At 48.3% G+C, this 22,626-nt stretch overlaps 1 protein-coding gene across 1 annotated transcript in view; it reads right to left on the reverse strand.

The window, feature by feature from the left end:
* Nucleotides 1–1,176, reverse strand: part of LOC119092554 (SET and MYND domain-containing protein 4-like) — a 30,184-nt gene extending 29,008 nt beyond the window's left edge. Inside the window, 1 exon segment of the mRNA XM_037215512.1 lies at nt 1,084–1,176. Within this exon segment, the coding sequence (XP_037071407.1) occupies nt 1,084–1,176 (93 nt within the window).
* Nucleotides 1,177–22,626: the final 21,450 nt, after the last annotated feature.

The raw sequence follows: 22,626 nt of genomic DNA on the forward strand, positions 1-22,626 counted from the left end.
TATATATATATATATAATATAGATATATATATACATGTGTATCTATGTATAATGAACCTCTCTCTCTCTCTCTCTATCTCTCTCTCTCTCTCTCTCACTCTCTCTCTCTCTCTCTCTTCTCTCTCTCTCTCTCTCTCTCTCTCTCTCTCTCTCTCTCTCTCTCCTCTCTCTGTCTCTCTCCTCTGCGCCGAGGCGTGACCCCAGCCATGGCAAGTGTATGGGTGGCTCCCAGCATCGTGTAAAACTAAACAGACCATCGGTACTCCCCACCAACTCATAAGCGTTTCTGTATAGAAGGTGCCCGCTCGCAGTTACACCTCGAGCGCTAGCACCTGCGTGCTTACCTTTACTGTTGAGTGCACAGCTGGAAGATTCCAGACGAAGAAGGTTTGCTCTTCGTCCGTTTTGAGTTTTTTAAACTCTTCGAACTGGCTTTCAGGTACCGACTGAGCCACCTGCGAAGCAGGTTTCACATATGAATAATTATGCCGAGACGCAACTAATACTATCATTTGCCTAAACTGCTCAGAAGACAATATTTTCTACCTGTCAGCTGTTCATGCGCCCACTCTGAACACCGCTGGCAATTAGCCCCGAAGGTGCACGAGTAAAAGACATCACGTCTTTGATATAGTCAGCCGGTAATTGGCTTCGATAGGGTCATCTGTTGCTCTTGAAGCACGAATGTGCGAGATAGACAGTGCTGGTAAATGGGTCTAAAACACAATGATTTCTGCGTTGCTGAACGGTAACATGAACGGCAAGACTGCATCTGAATTTTGCGGAGCTTCGCGAAAGCCATTAGTAACAAGATTATAGAAGTTTCACGCAGCTATACTTTTCGCCAGCTGTCAACACTGCATATGTGTAGCTGTATTTGCACTGGTTCCGCTGTACGGTGTTGCGTGCATGCCGCACACCTCGGGAAAGGTGCCGGGAAAAATGCAAACGGTTGCACAAACGAGTGGGGACAGGAGATTAGGAATGTGTAGTGGCTGAATATGGGCACAGCTTTATGAGTAACGGGTGGATTGGGTTTGGTAAATCTATCCGTTCAAGACCTCTGCAGACCTCCAGCTGTACCTGGGAGTCAAACGTCATGAAGTAGCCGTCCTTCTTGGTTTGCAACGTAGCGTCGCTGCAGAGCCGCTTGTAACCGGCGTCTATGACGGCCATCTTGTGAGCCTCGTCCCCTGAGGCGGCCGGCTGCTGACCCGAGGTCACGGCCGTCGAGTCCGCGTCCTCTGAGGCGGCCGGGTGTTGACCCGAGGTCACGGCCGTCGAGCCTGCGCCCACTCCGCCCACCGGTGCACCGGCAGAGTCCGTACTGAAGGATACTGATTCACCGCCGGCTTCGCTGACTGCCACAACGTCTTCCTGTTGACCATTGGTAGCCACTTTGGCGTCCTGGGTACTTGTGTCGTTGTCTAAAGCCATCTGGAAGCCGGATATGAGCGTTGTCAGGAAAATAGCTGGGGAGGGGCGGATCATCTTTTCCCAGTTGCCAGCTTCCATGCAGCCTTCCTCACAAAGATTTGTTACAAACCGTTTGCATTTTGCTATTTTTAATTTAGAATTTACAATGTACAAATTTAAATTGTTTCATGAAAGAGTGCGCGTTGTACAATCGAAGTTGCATAGCTCGATACCGTGTGTAACTTGGGATGCGGCTAGAGCCTTTCAATTTCCTCTGGACTCAAGAACATTTTAATGACTGTGAAAATATCAAAACGGGTGATATCAATGGGAATATTTGACAATAGGTCACATCTGGCGCACTATTGACGTCTTTCCAGCGATACTTAGCTTAAATGACTGGTGTGACTACTTAAGTGACTTGGCGTAGGTGGCGTGCTAGCGTACTTGCTGATGATGTGTGTGTGTGGAGCGTTCGCGTTTTTGTCATAGCAAGGCTGCTGACACGTTCACAAATAACGACTAACAAGTCAGCCAGGTAGGCATTGACTATTCTTTAATTGTAACAGCGAACTATTTGAGTTATCGGGAGATGTCCGAGCTTGCACCATGGACAGAAATATTTAAGAAGCCCTGCCCGATCTATGCTCTAATTGTTCGGTTTGGTTTGTTAAATGGTCTGGGTTAATGTCGCTGTGGCAGTGATCTTGTGGGAACAAGATCTCTGCTGCCAGTTGAGTAACTACGGGTGGGATGGGGTGGGGACCTCCAATTTTCACCTGCCACTTTGTCTGCACCAAGTCACCCATGGATGCATGCTAGTCATGTTTTCCCTTTCGAAACATTACTCTCAGGTCGGCCTGTGTACTCTATAATTTAGTTCTCACCCGGGCTTAGCTTATTCTCAGTTTCAGTGGCATTGACATACACTATCTGTAATACAAATATATGCATTTTGTTTGTTTGCAAACATAACGTTTAATCGGAATGCTTAGCTCCAGGTGTACATCCATCCAAACCGAAATCTGGTTTCCTTCCAATACCATTTGTGACAAGCATGAAAAGGACAGCATGACAAGTATTGGCACTTACGTTATCCAGTAGGCTCATTGTAAATGATGGACGCTTCAATGAAGCCACATTAAACATATCTTAGCGTTTTCTTAAATAATGACAATGGTGCATACACATACTTTTCTCAATATCCACACGACTGTGCCACATATTCTGCATCAAGGGGTAGGCTTTTAAATAATCTGACATCCTAATGAGGCTCTGAGATGTTGCTTGCCTGTCTGGCCATAGTACCTACTATTCATGGCAAGTGGGAATGGTTATCATTCATAATGCAATTCAACACAGCAATAAACACAATTTCGAATTACCCATCCCAGGCAAACCTAACACACGTCCGGGTGTCCGGCTGGATACTCTTCGCTGGGGTGGGGGGTCAATTTGACCTCCCTGAGATCTCGGGAATTAAGAGAGCTAGACACACTAAATTTGCAAAGTGTATTGACCTGCACGTGAATTCACTTAGGCCAAATTTTGAGGTTTCTAGGCCATGCCCTTCAAGTCACATAAGGTAAAACACGGTCAAATTCCAGGTTGGTCTCCAAAGTGCCCCAGAACCTAGATAACTGCTTTAAGCAAAATGCCACAAGCTCAGTTAAAATCAGTGACCTTGTTTAACCTTTTTGAGGTCATGTGACCAAAATCATACGAGACTGCTCTTAGTTTTGCATTTGAATAAGCGACAAAGATTTCGCTTGGCAGCATGTTTCTAAAAACAAAATGTTGACCCGAGTCATCTTAGGTCAATGACCTATTCTGACCTCTAAGAAGTCCATGGAAGATGCATAATACGCGTTCTGCTATCAATGAGTTCGAAATGAGCACCATAAACTATCCCATGCAGCAAGCCCTAGAGTAATAAGGCAGTTCGGCTTTGACCGTGGTCTGACCTTCATATCTGACCTAAGGGCAACGGAATTTGCTCATTCAATATTTGTGTTGCCTATGAAAGCATCTCAGGAATGTATGGCTTCGTCTAACACTCCGTTGCTGCATCAGATTGAATGATTCCTTAGAAATTGCCTTGGCTGAAACCATGGCCTGACTTTGACCTGCTATAGGTCAGCGATCTTACAAGGTACATCTACAATTTTACACCGAACGATCCGCAGTTTGGTTGTCTACAAGCCGACGCCCAGCACTGCAGTCAACTGATGCTGGGCGGCGTCCGCCGTCGCAGGTAACACCAAGCCGTGAGCGGCACGCGACACAAAATACCTTTGCGTATGCAAATGATGCTACGGAGCGCTCCTTGAGCCGTCGTGCGAGAATGTTCCGGTCTAGGGTCTAATATACGGATCAGACGTTGCCCGATCGATTGCCATTTTGGCGGAAACTTAATGTGCTGTGGAGTATGGACTCCTTGTACGAGCATGCTGTTAGCATTGCTTTGGACTCTCACCTCTCTAAGACCACTCACGTGATGCAAATAAAACTATGCATAACATATGACTCAGAATATATTGTCTGGCGTACAACTTGGTACATACGGCAAGTTCTGCAACCTGTACCAAGGATGTAGAGGGGGGGGGGGGGGGCGGTAAGGTGACCCCATGCATATCTTGGTCCTTACCGAGCCTGTGTATTCGATGCACCGGCCCAAACAGCAACTAATCACAGACTGGAAACCCAAAACGCGTGTTGGCAGAGATCGCACGGTAGCAGAAATACCGTCGCAGCTGGGCTCCACATATTGTCCAAGCTCCAGCTCCACCGCAGACGTCGTCGGCAGTCTGGCGCTGCGTCGCACTCCTAGTGTGAGCCAGATAGGGCAAGATGGCCGGCGGCGCCCGCACTTTGTCCCGCAGCTCGCAGTCGCTGAGGTCTCGCGGTGGAGGCTGTGTGACTGGTCCGTGCCAGGGAATCAGTTCGGTGCACCTCATAGCCCCGAAGTTTACTGCTGAGATGGCAAAGACCCTCGGCTGAGGAAGACCCTCGGTTTGCTACTCACGAGCGGCGCGACGATCGGAACCGCCTGTTCGCGGACCATGGGGTTCTCATCCCACACCATGCCCAGCAGCAGCTGTTTCGGACGGACCTGAAGTTGCGTAAGCCAAAGTCGCAGCCGCTGTTTTGCCGGATGGCGGACCATATCGGCACATAATGGCCGACCACTCACTGGACGAGGTCCTTGAGAGCGCTGCTGGAGGTCTCGGTAGATTGGCACGGGCCCCGACCTAGGCTTGAATGCCACAACGTCCCTCTCCCAGACCTCTCCGGCACAGATCTCGCCGGTGGGTCCAGAAAAAAAATTCGATCTCGCGGTCGTGCCATCCAGGCTCAGCAGAAGATGGAGGAGGTTCAGCTCGTTGCCGTGCAACTGGCAGATGAACCAGCGTGCGGATGACTCAGTGGCCAGCTCAAACAGCCAGAACACATCGCCCATCGTTTTGGTGTTGACTGCCGTGCCATCGCAGCCGAGCACATTGCTGTGACCATCGCGCTGTGGTCTCACGGAATGTAGCTTGTTGAACAAGTGCAGGGTGCGGCCGAACTCGGACGTAAAATAGGTCACGTGGCGGCTGCATGGCTCAGTGATGACAACCATGTGTTTTTCGACGGCATTCATCTGGCTCCGTGTGGATCATGTAGCTTCTGCCTTCACGGCCGTCAGAGAAGAGGATGGGGAAACCCGACTCATGGATTGCTTCAAAATTTAAACGAGCCGTCTCCTTTCTCGCTCTGTCTCTGAAGCAGCACATCTTCTTAGGATCTACGACATTCGATTTCAAGTAGCCAGTCCATCTCTGCTGTCTTGTTGAAAGGCGTTGATGATAGCAACAGCGGCCTGGTTCCAGCCACTGTAGCTGTCAGCCGCCAGAGCGATGCTAGTCAGATCGTTAACGTCATAATCTACAGTGGCAGTGATCTCAACCAGAACGAGCAATCGGTGTCGCCACCACCTTCTACCAAGTACGGAACCGTATACAAATCCGTGCTCTCGGCTGACTCGCCAGCGCTACTACCACTTGGTCCCGCAGCAGGTTCTGGGTCAGCACTAGCAGCCAACTAAACCTGCAGCTGGCTCAGCAGGTGGCGCGGGCTCAGCAGTCGGCGGGGATGGCGACTCAGGTTCAGCAGCAGACAGTGCCTCCCTGGCGGCCGAGCCACGACACCCCTGGAGTTGTCTGGCCATCCTCCGCACCTCGCGAGCCTCCCTATGACAGTGTAAACCTGCTGAGCTTGCAGAACGCTGGATACATGACAAGTGCGTGTAGTTATGCTTAAATGGGCGGAGTGCAAGGAAGTGATGAAGCTGCCGGTGCACACAAAGCTCTTGATAAAAACAATATTAAATGCTATCCCAGAACACAGCAGCAACACCTCTCCAACTTTCTCAGCACCCAGCATCTCACACAAGGTGCAGTGCCTATGACAATGATGACTCACAAGGAATGCTTGCCTGCATACAAAACTTGTTAAGACGGCTGTATGTGCATCCATTATAATAAAGCACTATATTTTCAGAATTCTTAAGTGAACGACAATTTTGCGAAGCCGTATCGTGCGAGCTTTTACCAAGCATGTGCATTAATGAGCTGTACCGAGCTGTCCCTGCGGCCTAAATAAGTTACTAATATAATGGCATGCGATGAATTAATTACATGCTGTAATATTTCAATAGGTTCAAAATGTTGGCAAGATCATAATAAAGTAGGGAATTAACTTTGAACGCCCATGCAGCATGGGTGTTAGTGTTTCTTTCATTTGCCGACATCACATCCTTGTCATGCTCAAACGTAAACCTAAAGAAACAGGCAGGTATCAATATATCACATTTTAGTGGGAGTCATTCGACTTAAAAAATACCAAAACAATGTTCTCTCTCAGATATAACAATCTCGCACGCACACTCCCCATCACATCAAGATCAATACAAGCCACTGGCACACACCACCAGTGATCACACTCATTTCAAGCACCTGATTCACACTCTATTAAATAAGTGTAATCCCATATTTGCACAACCCGCAGGACTATAAAATTGTAGGGTTTCTCGCCATTTCCGCACAGGTTTTCGGTTATGACGCCACATTTCACCGTGAGCTCTCTTTGAACCAAGTCCCAACGGGGGTTCATGGTAATGCAACTCAAGAGGATGTCCTTGTAGGCCACAATTTTTTGCTCAGGATTTAAATTTGTCCTTCAATGTGTTAAATATTTAGTAATATGCATATATATATATATATATATATATATATATGTATATATGTTTACTGTAATATTTCCCTAATTTTATAACGCCTTGCTCACCCATAACCCCGTGCAAGGTTCTTTGCTCTGGTACAGAATTCGCCAGCCCAGCTTTTTGTAGGAAATACGTCAGTGGAAGAAAAAAAAACACCAGCAAGAGAAAAAAGGCAGATTTGCCGTCGCGTCTTCTTTTTTTATAACATTCGGGAAAGTGCCGTGGTTTCAGTGCTGTACCCTTGAGGCAGACGGTGGCGTTTTCTTTTTATAACATTGACTTATGGCCTAGAACTAAGGAAAATGCCACGTTGGCGACGAGCATCGCTAAACCCGAAAATGTTCACGCTTGCGTTCGCGACACGCACTCAGCAGCGAAATATTTACCACAGCCAATCACCTTCCGCGGATGCTATCATACGTGCTGCATTATCGCTCTGGCGAATGTGTCAGTAAATATGATGTTTTGACCATAATCAGAAAACAGCCTGTACGATAACCGCGATCGTATAATGTTTCTATGACGACATCAATGTCAAGGTGGCTTTTAAGTAGTCTTCCAATAAATCTTTTCGCACTTTTGCGGGCGCATAACTCAGGAACCAAAGGGTTTGGGTCTTAAAAAGGGCATGACCGTGAACTGCATCAAAAGGTCCTCGAGATGGCTATTTCAGTTCAAAACCCCACGTGGCAATGGAACCTTCCCTTTTTTTTGTTAAAAATGCCCCCACTTCATCCTCTCTAAAGGCGTTGATAAAGACATGCAGTGAGTGGCAATCTTTTGCAGCATATTTTGTGACACAAACGCTTCATTAAGCGAACTCATTTTCGTCCAAACTCTCCGAATGACATGTTCCAAGCAGCTGCCCGTGTCGCATGACAACACCTATAGCGATGTAAGCCCTTCAGGTATTCCCCATAACCCCACTCCTAAGCTCTTACGAGCCCTAGAACAGAGTGCTTTGGTCTTGAAACTACTTAAAAAGGGCCGGTATGGTCTGGGCTATCATGTCCTTCCACTGTACGGGAAGCAAAACCCCCCACAGTTCTGCAGGCTTTCTCATAAAGATCTGTTACAAAACGTTTGCATTTTGTTACTTGTTATTTAGAGTTTACGAAGTGCACATTACAACTGTTTCATCAAACCAGCGCACGTTGTACAACAGAAGCTGTAAAACTCGACGCCGAGTGTAAGTTCTCGCCGCCAATCACCGGTCTTGCAAATGGCGTATAAGAAGTACGCCCGAGCGGCTTTTTAGCACACCATATGCCCAAGGTTGACGTGACGTCACTGGAGTCATGACACAGCGGAGGCAGCGCGCAGCCCGGCACGGTGCATCTTATGATCTGGATATTTGCGTTTCCGTTGGTTACAGCTGCGTTGCATGCCAAATGTGCTGGGAAAAACTACTCTTTCTTTCTCCCGTCCCTAAAAATACGTTACCTTATCAAACAATCAATTTGGTGCAAATTCATTAAATCTAATCTAATTTACATTGCCCACACTGAGCGGGACGTTGGCGTCAATGCATGCAGTCGGGGTCACACAGTCGGACTCACTGCTCTCGATGTCCCCGCTTGTGCCGGCGCCGATTTCTGTGTTACCCATATGCACGTGGCCAGGGTCGCACCCAGAATCTTGGGCAACTCATTAATGAGCGGCGCCACTCGGTATGCAAAGGGCCGTCGTCCAGCCGCTGCACGCACCGCCGGGGGGCGCAGATTATGGTCCATGCCGGGGGGGGGGGGGGGGCCGTGGTTCGTTCACTGATCCACGCCTCAGTGTATACTTTAGGTAAGCGGGCAAGACCTTTCGGTTCACCTCGCTCATGGTCTCTGTGAACAGCGATAACAATTCGTACGTCACACATTTGACGAGGCGTGGCAAAGTGCAGGTCATTCCGCGCGCGAGATATGTGGTCATGCTTTTGTAGGCCAGTGACTGCTCTGGTAGGGAAGTTAACTACTTTAAGCAGCCTGGCCTCGTTAACAGCTGATCCCTGTCCATAAACCGCAACACAGTATCTCACGCGCGAGATGACCAGACTCTGCCCTGTGGTCAGCAGCACTCGTGGGAGGAAACGTCTCAGGTGGCGGAGACCGATCAAGACGCCGATGCAGCTTCTTACTACAGCACTGACATGTGGGTCCCAGCTCAAGTGACGGCCAACTAGCAGACCCATTTTTTTAAAGGGCATTCGCAGCATTTGACATGCATTAAGGGCTCTCGCAGCATTTTTTAAAAAAAATATTAAACAAATTGTTCATTACCATAGCAGGTAAAATTGACGATAAGAGCTATTATGTTTCGTCGCCATATCCTAATTTTTCGCTTCAGGCTTAACCACTTAATTGTTTGGGTCCATTGAGTCAATTACAAGCGCTAATTAACAAAAAACAAACAAACATACGATTACGAAGACTTAACGTTTCGGCAGCATAATTTACCGGATACTTTGGCAGACCTTACGAAAAACAATAGGTTTCCAGAGGCCTATCTTGATTTTTGCGTATTTCAGATTTGGTGACAAAGTAGCCTTTGCTTAATTATGCAAACGGAATATAGCTATGCACGACAAAATTCAATACATAGGATGGAAATGAGCTGCTGGCTTATGGAGGGTGATCTGACGCGACCGTCAGCAATGCATGAGACGGTAGCTATTGCAGAGCCTTCAAAAGAGAAATGGAAAATTCTATTGGAATTGGCAGGTTACTAAAATACATAACTTAGCTTGTGAGCTCTTACGCGGTCTAAGTACTGCCTAATCTTGCAACGATTCTGTTGATCCCCTTTTATGATATATTGGCATACATAGCTTAACCTACAACAATAACGCAACAATAAGGAGGCCCTGGATGCGACTCGTAATCCATTTACCTACTGAACCTTAATCAATTTTTATTTCAGTTTTGGAAAGCCATGAACTTAAAAGTGCAATCCAGCTACTACGTACGCTTCATATGTAGCAAAGCCAACACCAATGAGGAAATGATAATGCTCACACAAGTTGCGGCGACCATGACAATGATAATCAAAGCAATGCTTGCCTTCATGCAAAATTGTTAAGACAGAAATACCCGTAACAATACAATACAACAATACAATACAACAATACAATACAACAATACAATACAACAATACCACGCAACAATACAACAATACAATACAACAATACAATACAGCAATACAATACATAACAATATATGTACCCATAACAATGCAGCAAAATATTTTCAGAATTGCTATGGGAAAATAATTTTGCAAAACCGTATCATGTGAGCTTATACAAAGCGTATGCATGAATGCGCTGTGCTGACCTACCCCACCGCCTAGGTGAATTGCTACTATAATTGCATGCAATGGATTAATTACACACTGTAATACCTCAACAGGCTTAACATGTTGGCAAGATTCTAATGAAGGAGCAAATTGCCCCTGCACCATGGGTGCTAGCGTCTCTTTCAGTTTACTGACATCACTACCTTGTCATGTTCAAACGTAAACCTTAAGAGGCAGGTATCAATGCAGCACATTTTATTGGGAGCCATTAGATTCAAAGAATACCAAACCAATGTTCTCTCTCAGAAGTACAAGCCTCGCACGCACACTCCCCATCACATCAAGATCAATACAATCCACTGGCACACGCTACCAGTGATTACACCCATTTCAAGCGCCTAATTCACACTCTGATGTCAAGTAAGTGTTATCCCACACCTGCACAACCTGCAGGACCATCAAACTGCAAGTTTTCTCTCCATTTCTGCACAGATTTTCGGCTATAGCACCGCATTTCACCATGGGCTTCCTTCAAGACAAGGTTCCAGCGGGGATTTATGGGAATAGAACGCAAGAAGTTGCACTTGTCGGGCACAAGTTTTTTTGTTCAAGATTCAAGTTTGTCATACAACATGCGAGTAACATTTAGTAAAATGCATATATGAAATTACCGTAATACATTCCTAATTTTAAAGTGTCTTGCTACCCCATAAACCCGTGCAAGGTTCTTTGCTGCGGTACACAAGGCGCCAACCGAGCTGTCTGTAAGAAATACGTCAGTAGAAGAAAAAAAACGACAGCAGGGGAAAAACGCAAATTTGCCGTCGCGTCTTCTTTTTTTATAACATTCGGGAAAGTGCCGTGGTTTCAGTGCTGTACCCTTTAGGCAGACGGTGGCGTTTTTTTTATAACATTGACTTATGGCCTAGAACTAGGGAAAATGCCACGTTGGCGACGAGCATCGCTCAACCCGAAAGTGTTCACGCTTGCGTTCGCGACACGCACTCAGCAGCGAAATATTAACCACAGCCAATCACCTTCCGCGGATGTTATCATGCGTGCTGCATTATCGCTCTTGCGAATGTGTCAGTAAATATGATGTTTTGACCATAATCAGAAAACAGCCTGTACTATAACCGCAATCGTATGATGTTTCTATGACGACATCAATGTCAAGGTGACTTTGAAGCAGCTTCCCAGTAAATCTTTTCACACATTTGCAGGCGTATAACTCAGGAACCAGAGGGTTTTGGATCTCAAAAAGGGCATGGCCGTGAACTGCATCAAAAAGTCCTCAAGATGGCTATTTTAGTTCAAACCCCATGTAAAGATGGAACATTCCCTTTAAATCATGAAGTTGCTTTCACCATCAATATCTACCCACAGAATAAGTGCAATGAATGACTCGATCGATATTTAACCAGTCTTTTATCGTGGGGTTGACTCTTGGCCGGGCCCGACCCGTGACCTATGCCTCAAATGTAGCTTGCCGTATCTCATTACATTTGTAAGACGCCACGGAACACATTTATGTTTATTAGAAACATACATCTGTTACAAATAAGCAAGCGTTTCTCGGAAAATGCGTAAGCTCTGCATTTCCTCCAAATTTGACATTTCACCTCACCTGATGGCTTACCCCAAACAGATACTCCAAAATGACATTCAAAAGTTGCAAAGGGTGCACCAAATTATGTTTCATCAATGTGACATTTTGCTATCTCGTCCATGCGTCCAAACGCCGGGGTGAGAGCCAGGTCCCCCTACACCAGCGAAGATAGTAAAATGTCGTGTACGGGTTTAAGTCGTAGGACAGTCTTCCTTTTTTCTACCCTCCCCCGATCTTGGCGGGAACTTCAAGCGTGCCATGCAAAGGAACATTCGGCCAGCGGTCGTCGGATCGAAAAGAATGAGGAGAGGGGCTGTTCGAGTCATGTGGTATTCAACACCTGCCTGCATCTGCACCCGAGTGTAACTAAATTCGTTAATGCAGGTGTTTGTCAAAACGTATGCGTGAAGTAAATATGCAAGCCGCAATTATCAGGCGTTTCCATCCGGAATTGCCCCTCTTCCATTTCCACAGTCCTGAAACTATCATTTCCAGGTATATTTGGCATCGCTACTTACGCAGAAAACGTATGGAATCTGCGCAGCAATTGCGACCTCAACTGCGAAGAGTCGTATAAATATATTTAAACTATACTGTTTTGCCGGCTATTTCGAAATGACTCGAAGCGCTGCCAAAATTTCTGCCGCGCATCGGCCTCTGTCCCCAATACGGAAGTGGCTTTACTGCAGAGACGCCCCAGCATTCAAATCGCCCATGAATTGCTGAAGTCTTTTAGATGTCAGGAAATATCCTAACGTGTATTGGGTAATAACCCGCCCCCACCCCATCCATCTTTCTCATTTCGTTTCGCCCCTGTCATTGACATCCTTAGATTGCATTCAGCATACCATCCATGAAAAAAATATTGCAAGTCATTACGCTGAAAAACATCCCACAAGGCTAGTCCACTCGATAAATTTCACACTAGCTCACGTGTGTGCTGATAAAGCGTAAAATCACCAAACGCTTGCAAAGATCTGTCCTGCGTCCGCTTCAGGTCAAGATTCCATACGTCAAGCTTGACAAAAGGTGCAACAATCAAGTTGGAAAAGGTTGCTAAATTTCAGGGCAATGCTTCTAAAATTGTAGTTATGGCTGTCAAAAACCGGACGGCCTTTTAAACCACCCACCCACCCAAAGAGAAACAGGGTATAGCAAGTCTAGGTAAATAGACATGCAACGAAGATAAAACAAGGACCTACTTAGGGTCACTAAAGGTCACACACGACTGCGTAAGGTGACTGAGGTGTACGTAATCCGTGAAGCCGTGCAATATGACCTAGGCTCCAGCGAGGTGCATGTCAATGCCGTTGATAAGTACTACAAATTATGAATTTCTTGAAAACAAGGCTCCATGTATATCATAGCTGAAATAAATCGCACCGACAGCCAAACAATCCTTGGGTGGAGGGAGCATGTGCACTGTGACACACGATACACAGGGGCATTTTCTTTTTGGGGGCATCAATTGGTAAACCTCGTGATAGCTACACTTATACGCATCTACACAACTACACTTTACCATATACACGTATATACGCCTGGCCATAGCCGGGTCATAAGGAGCTATGGATTAACCCCGATTTCAGCGCTCTTTGCGGTTTTGTCTACAAGTCAAAGACTCGTGAGTTAAATCTTACGTGGACAAGTTGACCAAAAATTCACGTGATTCGGTTTCTTCCTGGAAACACGGCAAACATTCAATGGAAATCCACAACTCGCACCGGCAATTGATGGTGCCAGTTACCCTAAACAAATCGGAAATTTGTTGAGGAACCATCATCTGAAATATTAAACTCTGTCGCAGATAAATTGTGCAGGTGTCTGAAAATCACAACTACGTGAGAACCAACTCGAAATTGAACAGCTGACCTGTTCAAGAAGCTTTCAGTCCATATATGCGCTATCGTCAGGACTCTTTTGTGGACAAGATGGGCTAAATGCAGAACACTTAAAATTGAAAGCTTGCAATACACAGATGTCTGCTTGCAATACACAGATGTCTTTGCGTTTTTCGATGACGTTGAAAGACAGTGACTTTCATTTGGGCTGACTAGTGTGGTCCTTGTGTTATTTAAAAACAAAACTGTGAAGGCATCTTGCAAAAAAAAAAAACACAAAAAACTGCGGACCCCTGGCTATGGCAGTCTTAGTTCAAAGTTTCTGGAAATAGTGCTTATACCCCTGTAACCACGAGTTTTGTCTTAAATTAAAACACTTGAGGGATGTGATTGCTCATGCATTTAAGGAAATCATAAATTACTCCCAGTGCAATGCAAGTCATATGCTTCCTCAGAGCTTGGATGCACAAAAATAGCATTTGACAACCATTGAAAAGCATTTCACAGGTTTCTACGCAAGGAATGGATCTACGCTTGGCCAGGCTGCTATTAGCACGGTATAAGTCACAATGGTTCCATGTGCCATGGGAAAATCACCCAGCTAGTGGCTTCTCCGTTTCTGATGGTGTCCGGCACATTACTTACTTCATTTGGTTTCCAAACAAATACGTAAAATGCATACTAGGGGTCTCAGGATGTAACGCATGTCACGAAGAAGGCTGTGTGTATAGTGATATTTCCAAAATATGGAATGGGATGAAATTTCAATTTTATTTTTTTCAATTCAATTTTTACAAATCTCAGCCCGAAGTTTCCTAAATGTATTCTGTAAAACTACGCTGTTATATATGTGACAAAATTTAAAAATCTTAGGTATCTCATAAGCATTTTGCAATATCTCTCTCCCTCTCTCTCTCTCTCTCTCTCTCTCTCTCTCTCTCTCTCTTTCTCTCTCTCTCTCTCTCTCTCTCTCTCTCTCTCTCTCTCCTCTCTCTCTCTCTCTCTCTCTCTCTCTCTCTCTCCCCCCTCGCTCTCTCTCTTTTTTCTCTCTCTCTCCCTCTCTCTCTCTTTCTCCCCGTCTCCTTCTCTCTCTATTATTTAATGTTATACCTAAGGAGAAGTTTGATCACGACTCTCCAACTTAGCTATCTCGTTAATCACTCCACACAAACTAAACCACTTTGTTGAGCTGGCGATCTGGAAACGGATCTGAAAATTGCTGAGAACATAGGCTGCTTCAGAAGCACGGGTTTCCAACCAGCTGGGAATGCTTCCATAAAGGTAACACAAGGGTTGGTGTAACAGCGGCAGCTACATAATTCACACAGATACGATACTGTCTGACCTAGTACTGACATGGTGACAGATGCGCCAGACACGTATCGTTCTTTTGCAATATTGTTTCACATGTCAGGCCGTTTGTGTGATGTGAAGCCACTGCTGGCTGACACAATCATGGCACTGTTCAGAACGCTGCACACACGGACATGCCTGCAATGTGGCGCTTTTCAGACGTCTCGGCTTCCTGGCCGATCTAGCCGCTCTGTGGCGTGTTAGGGCCGATCGGCAGAGGCCACTCACCGTCAGCAGCGTCGCCGCTCCGCAGTCGTCGCCGGCGCGGGGTTGGCTCAGCCGTCCACCGGCCCGCCGCCGCCTCTGCGCTCCAGTAGCTTCCCGGTGGGACCGCACTACTTCGGGAGACGTCTGGAGGTGCAAACTACCTGGCCCGGGACCGACAGGCGCGGGTTACTTTGGCACTTCCTCAGGTGGGCCCGTTCCACGGCTGGCGCAGTGCCACTGTGGCACGTGCGAGCAGCGAAAGGGGTCGGGCAGGCTGGGACCACGGTACACCGGGCGCTGTACCTGCATGCGTACATGTAGACAAATAGCTGCGAACATAGCAGCATTGAAGTAAATGTACACAGTTGTGCTCCCACTCACTGCGACATTCCTTGTAGGAGTTTGATTGCATGTTCTACAGGTATGATCTACAGGTACCGCAAATACGCACCAACATCGTATGGAACAGCAAAAACCTAACGAGCTCATACTCCTGACATAGCCGGCCGTCAGCATGCCAGTGCGTGCATTGGAGATCTTTGGGATGGTTATAACTGTTAAGCTGTCTTCCGAATTCGGTGACTACTTACGGCGAGAGCTACTAGCTGAGATCGCAAAGACACACAGGCAAACAGTCATGAAAGGGGAAATTGCCTGTATACCCAAATTTGCTTTCGGCGGCAGGAACCCTGATTACTGACCGTGCATTGAACAGGCATGCTATCACTCCTTAGCAAGGAGAGTTTGTCAGATTTGAAACAGCAGCTTTTCAACTTCATCCTTTTGAAAACGGACATATCGCATTGCTTTTGTAATGAGGTATTGGGCTCACTAGCGCATCTAACGCCACCTAGCTTGTGTTTTGCTTGCGCACCCAAAGCAATGAGAAATGCTTGCAGGACACATAAGTTTTCTTAATTTCAAGGCCATCATTGACGCTAAAGAGTGGACTTTGTAGTTTGACAGCAGATAGTCCGCGATCATGTCTTGCCTACAACAAAGCAGAGAGTTCCAATCTCAATACTATGACGTGAACCATAGTGTTTGTTTGACAATCTTAAAACGTGTCCGGTGCCTTGGCCTGTCTGTCAACACTTACACCGAATTCATTAAAAAAAACTACGTAGCGCAGCACAACTAGTATTTGGCGCGCCGAATGCTCGCAAAAACTTGCTGGACAAACATGACTGGAATTTCCGGGATGGAGTGATATGACACGATATTCCCACAACATACAGCTCTGGCTTGGCACTTCAAAGTAGTACGGAATCATTCAAGAAGAAGATGCTCGCTATTTGTGGAACGAATTGCGTGGTATAGACCCGACCTGTCGCTAGATGGCCTAAATGCGCAAAATATTTTATTCTGACAACGTCGGCGCGCTTAAGGATTTTGGGATCCGGATGTATGTAGTAGAACACTCTTGTCTGACGTCCCAAAAGAAATGGGATAAATTTGCCGCACCAATGAAATCCACCAGCGTAAATCATGCCGAGTGTCATAATATACAGCTAGCGTTGTGCCACAACTCCTAACGCGGTCAATTTGCAATCTTGGTGCGCTTTTTTCTCACACAATATGTATATAACATTCAATTTTTGTAATCGATTTGGATTGTGGGCATCAAAGGCTCAGACGTTGTTGAAAGCCCCTTCCTACCTAAAAGAGCAAATTAATATCGAGAATTCAGGTTCCAAATCACCCGTGTCAAGGTGTCGCATGGCACAGGTGAGTCGAAGCAAAGTAATATATTGGTTCTGAAGTGTTCCACTTCGTTGGCGGGATCAGTGCTATTGGCATGGTTATTATCAATGCATGCCTTAATGTTCCTGAAATGTCTGTTTATGCCATGTTCCTTAGCGTGTTTTTAAGATAAATGTATGTAGTACATATATGTATGGACGTCAGGCATTGGTAGGTCCATCGCAATTTGCTAGTTATAAGAAGAGTCCAGTTTCGTCGACTTTATCTACCACAGTCAGCAACCAAGCACCAAAGCGCGCTGCATCTTCATGAACCTTTCTAAACCTCATGAATCTGCATCAGTCGTGAATCCTTAGGTCCATCTTTTCCGTTCGATGCCAATAAACGGAGAAAGCGTTCCAGCTAGCTGCTAGTCAACAACCGAACGTCAAACGAAGCGCGCTGCATTGTCGAATGGAGGGTAAGGTAAAGCTGGAATGGGTCTTGTACCGTGCATCGTGTTCATATCAATGTTTGACACCAGCAGCGTAGTTTCCCAAAATGAGGCGAGGGGAAAACAGCGACAAATTACCCAACCTATCCCCAAAGATGCCATCAAACAAGTTTCGTCCCAGATTTGGCCCACTTTCTTCCCAAAGTTGGGAGGCTATGGCTTAAGTTGAGGGAGCGGGAGGAAATGGGCTGAAGCTCTCTCCCCAACTCTGAATAGAAAAGTATACTCCTTTTCGGCATTACAAATCGACACAGCACCATCGCATCCCACCGCGCGATGCGCCGTTTCCTGACCACACACATTTCACACAACTAGAGTTTCCATATTCTGCCGGTAGGTAGCAGGAGTAGTGCAATGCACTGTCGTGGGGCGCGCGGTACATCACTCCTATGAGCAAAAACCAAACGCAAATCAAAACCCACACATTCAATACCAATGAACGCGGCACAAAATATCATTTAAGTGCCTAGCAGAACGCTGAAACAATAAGGAACGGAGATGCAAGAGATGTCGCGTGTCTGATGCAAGTCAATGCCACTTACAGTCTCACAGAGCAGCGTAACAAGCATAGAAACGAGTGAAAACTGTTGCGTCACAACATGCGTACCCAGTAACATAACGCAGGATAGTATGCGCACGCATCAATGGACAGAATCAGATCCCTCACTGTAGGGGCTGACAGTTGGAGTTCAGGGAACGCCGCAGGCCACGTATTGTTGACGAACCGTAGCGTATTGTTGACGAACCGTAGCGAGCTATGGTTGGTTGCTGAGACGGACCACTAGGAGAGAAACGTGGTCTGAGCGGTGGTGGGTTACCAGCCGAATCATTAGCAAGGGGTGGTGCGACAGTTGCTCGTGACCAACAGCTGTTGGTTCTCCCAATATAGTACATCACTGCGTTGTGACATGATGGACATCTGCAGGTGTCCCTCATGTCTGGGTTTTGCTGTGGCAAGCAAAACTTGAGGCGCACCATGTTCCGGTCATACTTCAGGTGGTTGAGGATTATGAACAAATTGGTGAAGTTCTGGCGAATTTCCCGTGTCAGCCTAGCAAAATGCAGGCAGAAGGTATCTTCGAAAGTGTTATCGCGCAACACTTATAACAAGAAATACTTAAAATTGTCTTAGCCGCCAACCTTTCAAACAACTCTCTCAGGGCGTAGTTTCGCAAAAGAGCTGGCTTGTGGGGAGGGGGCTAAGAACTGAAAAAATTACGGAGCATTTCCCCAGCGTGCGCCGCCAAACGGGCTTCTCCACGAATTACACTCACATTCTTCTCAAAGTTGGGGGGGGGGGGGGGGGCGGAGCTCAAGTTGCGGGTGGAGGGAGCTGCAGCCCCAGATGGGTAGGAGATTGCACCCCTGAACGCTGTGGTAACGCAGCAGCCCGTCTGTTTCTGACATATAACGTCACGTCTCGGGTGACATTTGATGGGCAGGGGCACTGAAAAAAGTCATCCAAAAAGTAAGATTTTGACCGTGCTAAAACATGAAAATGCATGACGTACCACTTCCTTCATACACGTCGCAAAGAGCGTAAGTCCAGCTCATGCACGTTAATTAGTTCCATCGCATAGAGCTGTTTCAGTCAGATCATTGTCACCGGTTTGGCCGCGGCCTCGGCTGTCAAATGCCATTGATGCGTCAGAAAAGCCGCCGCGTGGAGGACCGCCAATGCAAACTCGCGACTTCAATGCCAATGTGTAGCCATTGGTGTACTGGCAAATGAGCGTGCCATTTTGCGCTGACGAAGAAGGTAATCTTTTAGCGGCAGATGTTTTGGGTGATTGCAACCAGGGTCCTATGCAATTCGCACATAAGTTATTCTTATCAGCGGCGCGGAGAACCGACAGAAACGTGCGATTTCATCGATAATTCATAGTCCCTTCGCACAGGTTTTTGCACTGGTGAAACGTGAGAATTTGTACTTCTCATGTTTTGGGCTACTATCACTCATGGATGTTGGCGGCAGGTTTTTTGTGGGCGTTTCGCAGGTGTCTTTTTTTTTGGGGGGGGGGGCGTTATCCGCGCAGACTACTGAGATCTGATATAATCAAGAAAACCGCCAACCAAACGCCAGATCCGTGCTTTTGCTGGAGTGCACCCACGCCATCGCACGCATTACACGCGCTTTTACCATTGCGGTTGAACGCTCTTTGCCGGGTTGAAATGTGGTGATTTCGTGTAGCTGTAACCACTCGTTGCCGAGATGGAGGCTCAGTTTCCACCCGACATTGGCTCATTTTTGGGAGCAACTTGCAAATTTTGCATTCCCCATGCTAAACCAATGGGACACGTTTGCACGCACCACGTCCAATGGCCTTTTTAAGACTTCAAACCCTCTTGCTTCTGAGCTTGCCGCAAACGAACTTGGGCAGAATTGTGTGCGGAACGTATTCAAATGTTACCCTGACGGCATGACGTAATAGAAACGTTCCTCCAGGCGTTTGCCCGCAGTTATCGTACAGAACCGCTTAAAATATGCGAAGTGCTATTGGCCAGCCTTGCTCTTCATCACATAACATCTACATCAGGATTTTTATTTCAAGGCGTGATAGGCAGGGGTGCCACTTTCTAAGCCCGTTGGAGGTTCAATGGACAAGGTTGACCCAAGGTCATAGAACACAGCAATCGAAGTTCTACGCAGTTAGCATGGTTATAGTTTCTTTTTCAGTTGAGGGAGGGGGCTTCAGCCCCCTCTCCACCTGGGGTTCAGCCCCAACTTTGGGAAGAAAGTGGGCAAATTCCGGGGAGAAGCCTGTTTGTTGGCATAGCTTGGGCAGGTTGGGCCCTTATTCACTTTTAACCCTGCCCCCAACTCATTTCGCGTAACTACGCCCCTGCCCCGCTAGTAGATAGTACAACATGGTTCAGCGGTACGTGCGTGCATTTCGGTCGGTAATAAAATGCTTCACGGCTGTCCCTAGCAGTGGCAAACAATAGTCCCGGCCTGCAACTAACACTACCCCGGCACATGCGACACGCACCACCCACGGGTAACGGCCTCTAACTGGTTCATCCATCTCATTTCCACCACTTTGTGAGAGGCCGTCATGGCGTCTACCGTTCGCTGATTGGTCGGTTGCCTCCTCTGCCACCGGTGGACCACGGCGCCGCCTGACCGGCGGGAGAACGAAGCCATTTGCTCTGTGGAGCGGTTGGGTCAGGTGGTGATCGGAATCCTTGGGCCGCAGACAGGTAAGTGAGGCGATTATATGAACATCGAGGCATATGTTAAATCCTCTCCGGATATAAAGCCAGGGCGTATGTTTGCTGCCCCGAGTGGCGTCGAGGGCGACCGCCAAACGGGTGGCGGCGTCGTCGCGTTGGCGTTGGCCCGTCCGGCCTCACGCCGCTACCGGCCACTGACCAGCATGGGGCGTGGTCCCGGGCGGTACCGGGCGACTTTCGAGTGCCACATGCCCAAGAAGTAGCTCGCTATCGTCAAGACCGGGCTGCGGTCTGAATTATTTCCTTGGTTATGATGAAGTGAAGAATCTCTGGCCGTAACACGCGCGAAAAACTGACCCGCTCGAAGTAAGACCAGACAGATGAACCTTGTTATGACCGAAACAAGTGGTCGAACAAACAACATCGGCTCGCCGGTCGAACAGATGGTATTTTGATACCTTGAATGGTGAATGCCTGGCTGGCATATACCCTGCATTCATAGTTAAAATGTTATTTCTAGACCTCATCGTGATTGGGACATTAACCATGGGTTCATCATTGGGGGGACAATGTAGGTTTTCAAAAATAATAACAGGAAGAGTTGGGAGCACCCAGTGCGTTTGAAAGGGGCCCAGGCAGGCCACTGAAAGGGTGGCATGCGGCCTTGCACTCTGGTTGCACAGCTTGAGTAAATGGTTAATAGACGGCCGCGAAGTTTTGATCTGCCGGTTCTTGTATGGGTGCCCTTTTACAAAAACGGTACCGCGTACGTGTTTCGCCAAACTCCGTCATGATCAAATAACGTCTGAAACAAATGGTGAACCATGACGGATGGGGCCCAGGGAATTAGACGCGCCAGGCAAGTAACCGGCGGTGAGGCCCTGCAGAACGTCGGCGCGCACAGCCAGGCGCGTGCTGGGGCCGGCGCAGCGCCGGGCCGCGCGCGGCTGACTCACCGGTCGATACGGGGACGGGCGCCGGACGTGTCCTGGGTACCGAGCGGTCGGGCCTGGTCCGACACCGGCCGGCACGTCCTCACCGGTCAGCCACCCTCCGAGGGGTCACACTGAGCGGTCCGGTCCGACACCGGCCGGCACGTCCTCACCAGTCAGCCACCCTCCGAGGGGTCACACTGAGCGGTCCGGTCCGACACCGGCCGGCACGTCCTCACGGGTCAGCCGTCCTCCGAGGGGTCACACTGAGCGGTCCGGTCCGACACCGGCCGGCGCGTCCTCACCGGTCAGCCGCCCCCCGAGTCGTCACACTGTGCGGTCCGGCCCGACACCGGTCCGGTCCGACACCGGCCGGCGCGTCCTCACCGGTCAGCCGTCCTCCGAGGGGTCACACTGAGCGGTCCGGTCCGACACCGGCCGGCGCGTCCTCACCGTTTATTCGCCTTCCGAAGCGTCACGCACCACTCGCCGGTCCGCGCGAGCGCTAAGGCTGCGTCAGAGACGCGTTACCCCTCCCCTGGGACCGCTGATCAAGCAGCTTCGGAGGCGGGTCATGTCGGCTGGCCAGTGGAGCCGTCGTATGAGGACGCAAGTGGCCGTCACTGTCGAGAGGGCAGCTGTCGGGTGGCCACCACTGTCGAGAGGGCAGCTGTCAGGTGGTCGACTCCGTCGAGAGGGTAGCTGTCGGGTGGTCGAATCTGTAGAGGGGTAGCTGTCGGGTGGTCATCACTGTCGAGAGGGAAGCTGTCGGTGGCCACCACTGTCGAGTGGGCAGCTGTCGGGTGGTCGACTCCGTCGAGAGGGTAGCTGTCGGGTGGTCGAATCTGTCGAGGGGGTAGCTGTCGGGTGGTCGCCACTGTCGAGAGGAAAGCTGTCGGGTGGTCGAATCTGTCGAGAGGGAAGCTGTCGGGTGGCCACCACTGGCGAGGGGGCAGCTGTCGGGTGGTCGACTCCGTCGAGAGGGTAGCTGTCGGGTGGTCGACTCCGTCGAGAGGGCAGCTGTCGGATGGCCGCCACTGTCGAGAGGAAAGCTGTCGGGTGGTCGAATCTGTCGAGAGGGAAGCTGTCGGGTGGCCGCCACTGTCGAGAGGGTAGCTGTCGGGTGGTTGACGCCAGCGACCATCACCGGCGGTGAGGGTGAAATTCGAACAGTCCGTACGGAGTCATTAGCGGTCTGTCAGATCACAATTGTAAATTGGACACGGCAGTTAAGTCATTTAGGTGTAAATGGATTGAGCAAGGGTAATTAGACAACCTGCCCCCCCCCCCCCCCAATTACACTAAAAAGCCGTGTCCATCTCAAGCCATTTACGCAAAGATTTGAAGAGAGA

The sequence above is a fragment of the Pollicipes pollicipes genome, unplaced genomic scaffold, assembly GCF_011947565.3.
Source record: "Pollicipes pollicipes isolate AB1234 unplaced genomic scaffold, Ppol_2.1 Scaffold_3447;HRSCAF=4054_pilon_pilon_pilon, whole genome shotgun sequence".
Lineage (NCBI taxonomy): Eukaryota > Metazoa > Arthropoda > Thecostraca > Pollicipedomorpha > Pollicipedidae > Pollicipes > Pollicipes pollicipes.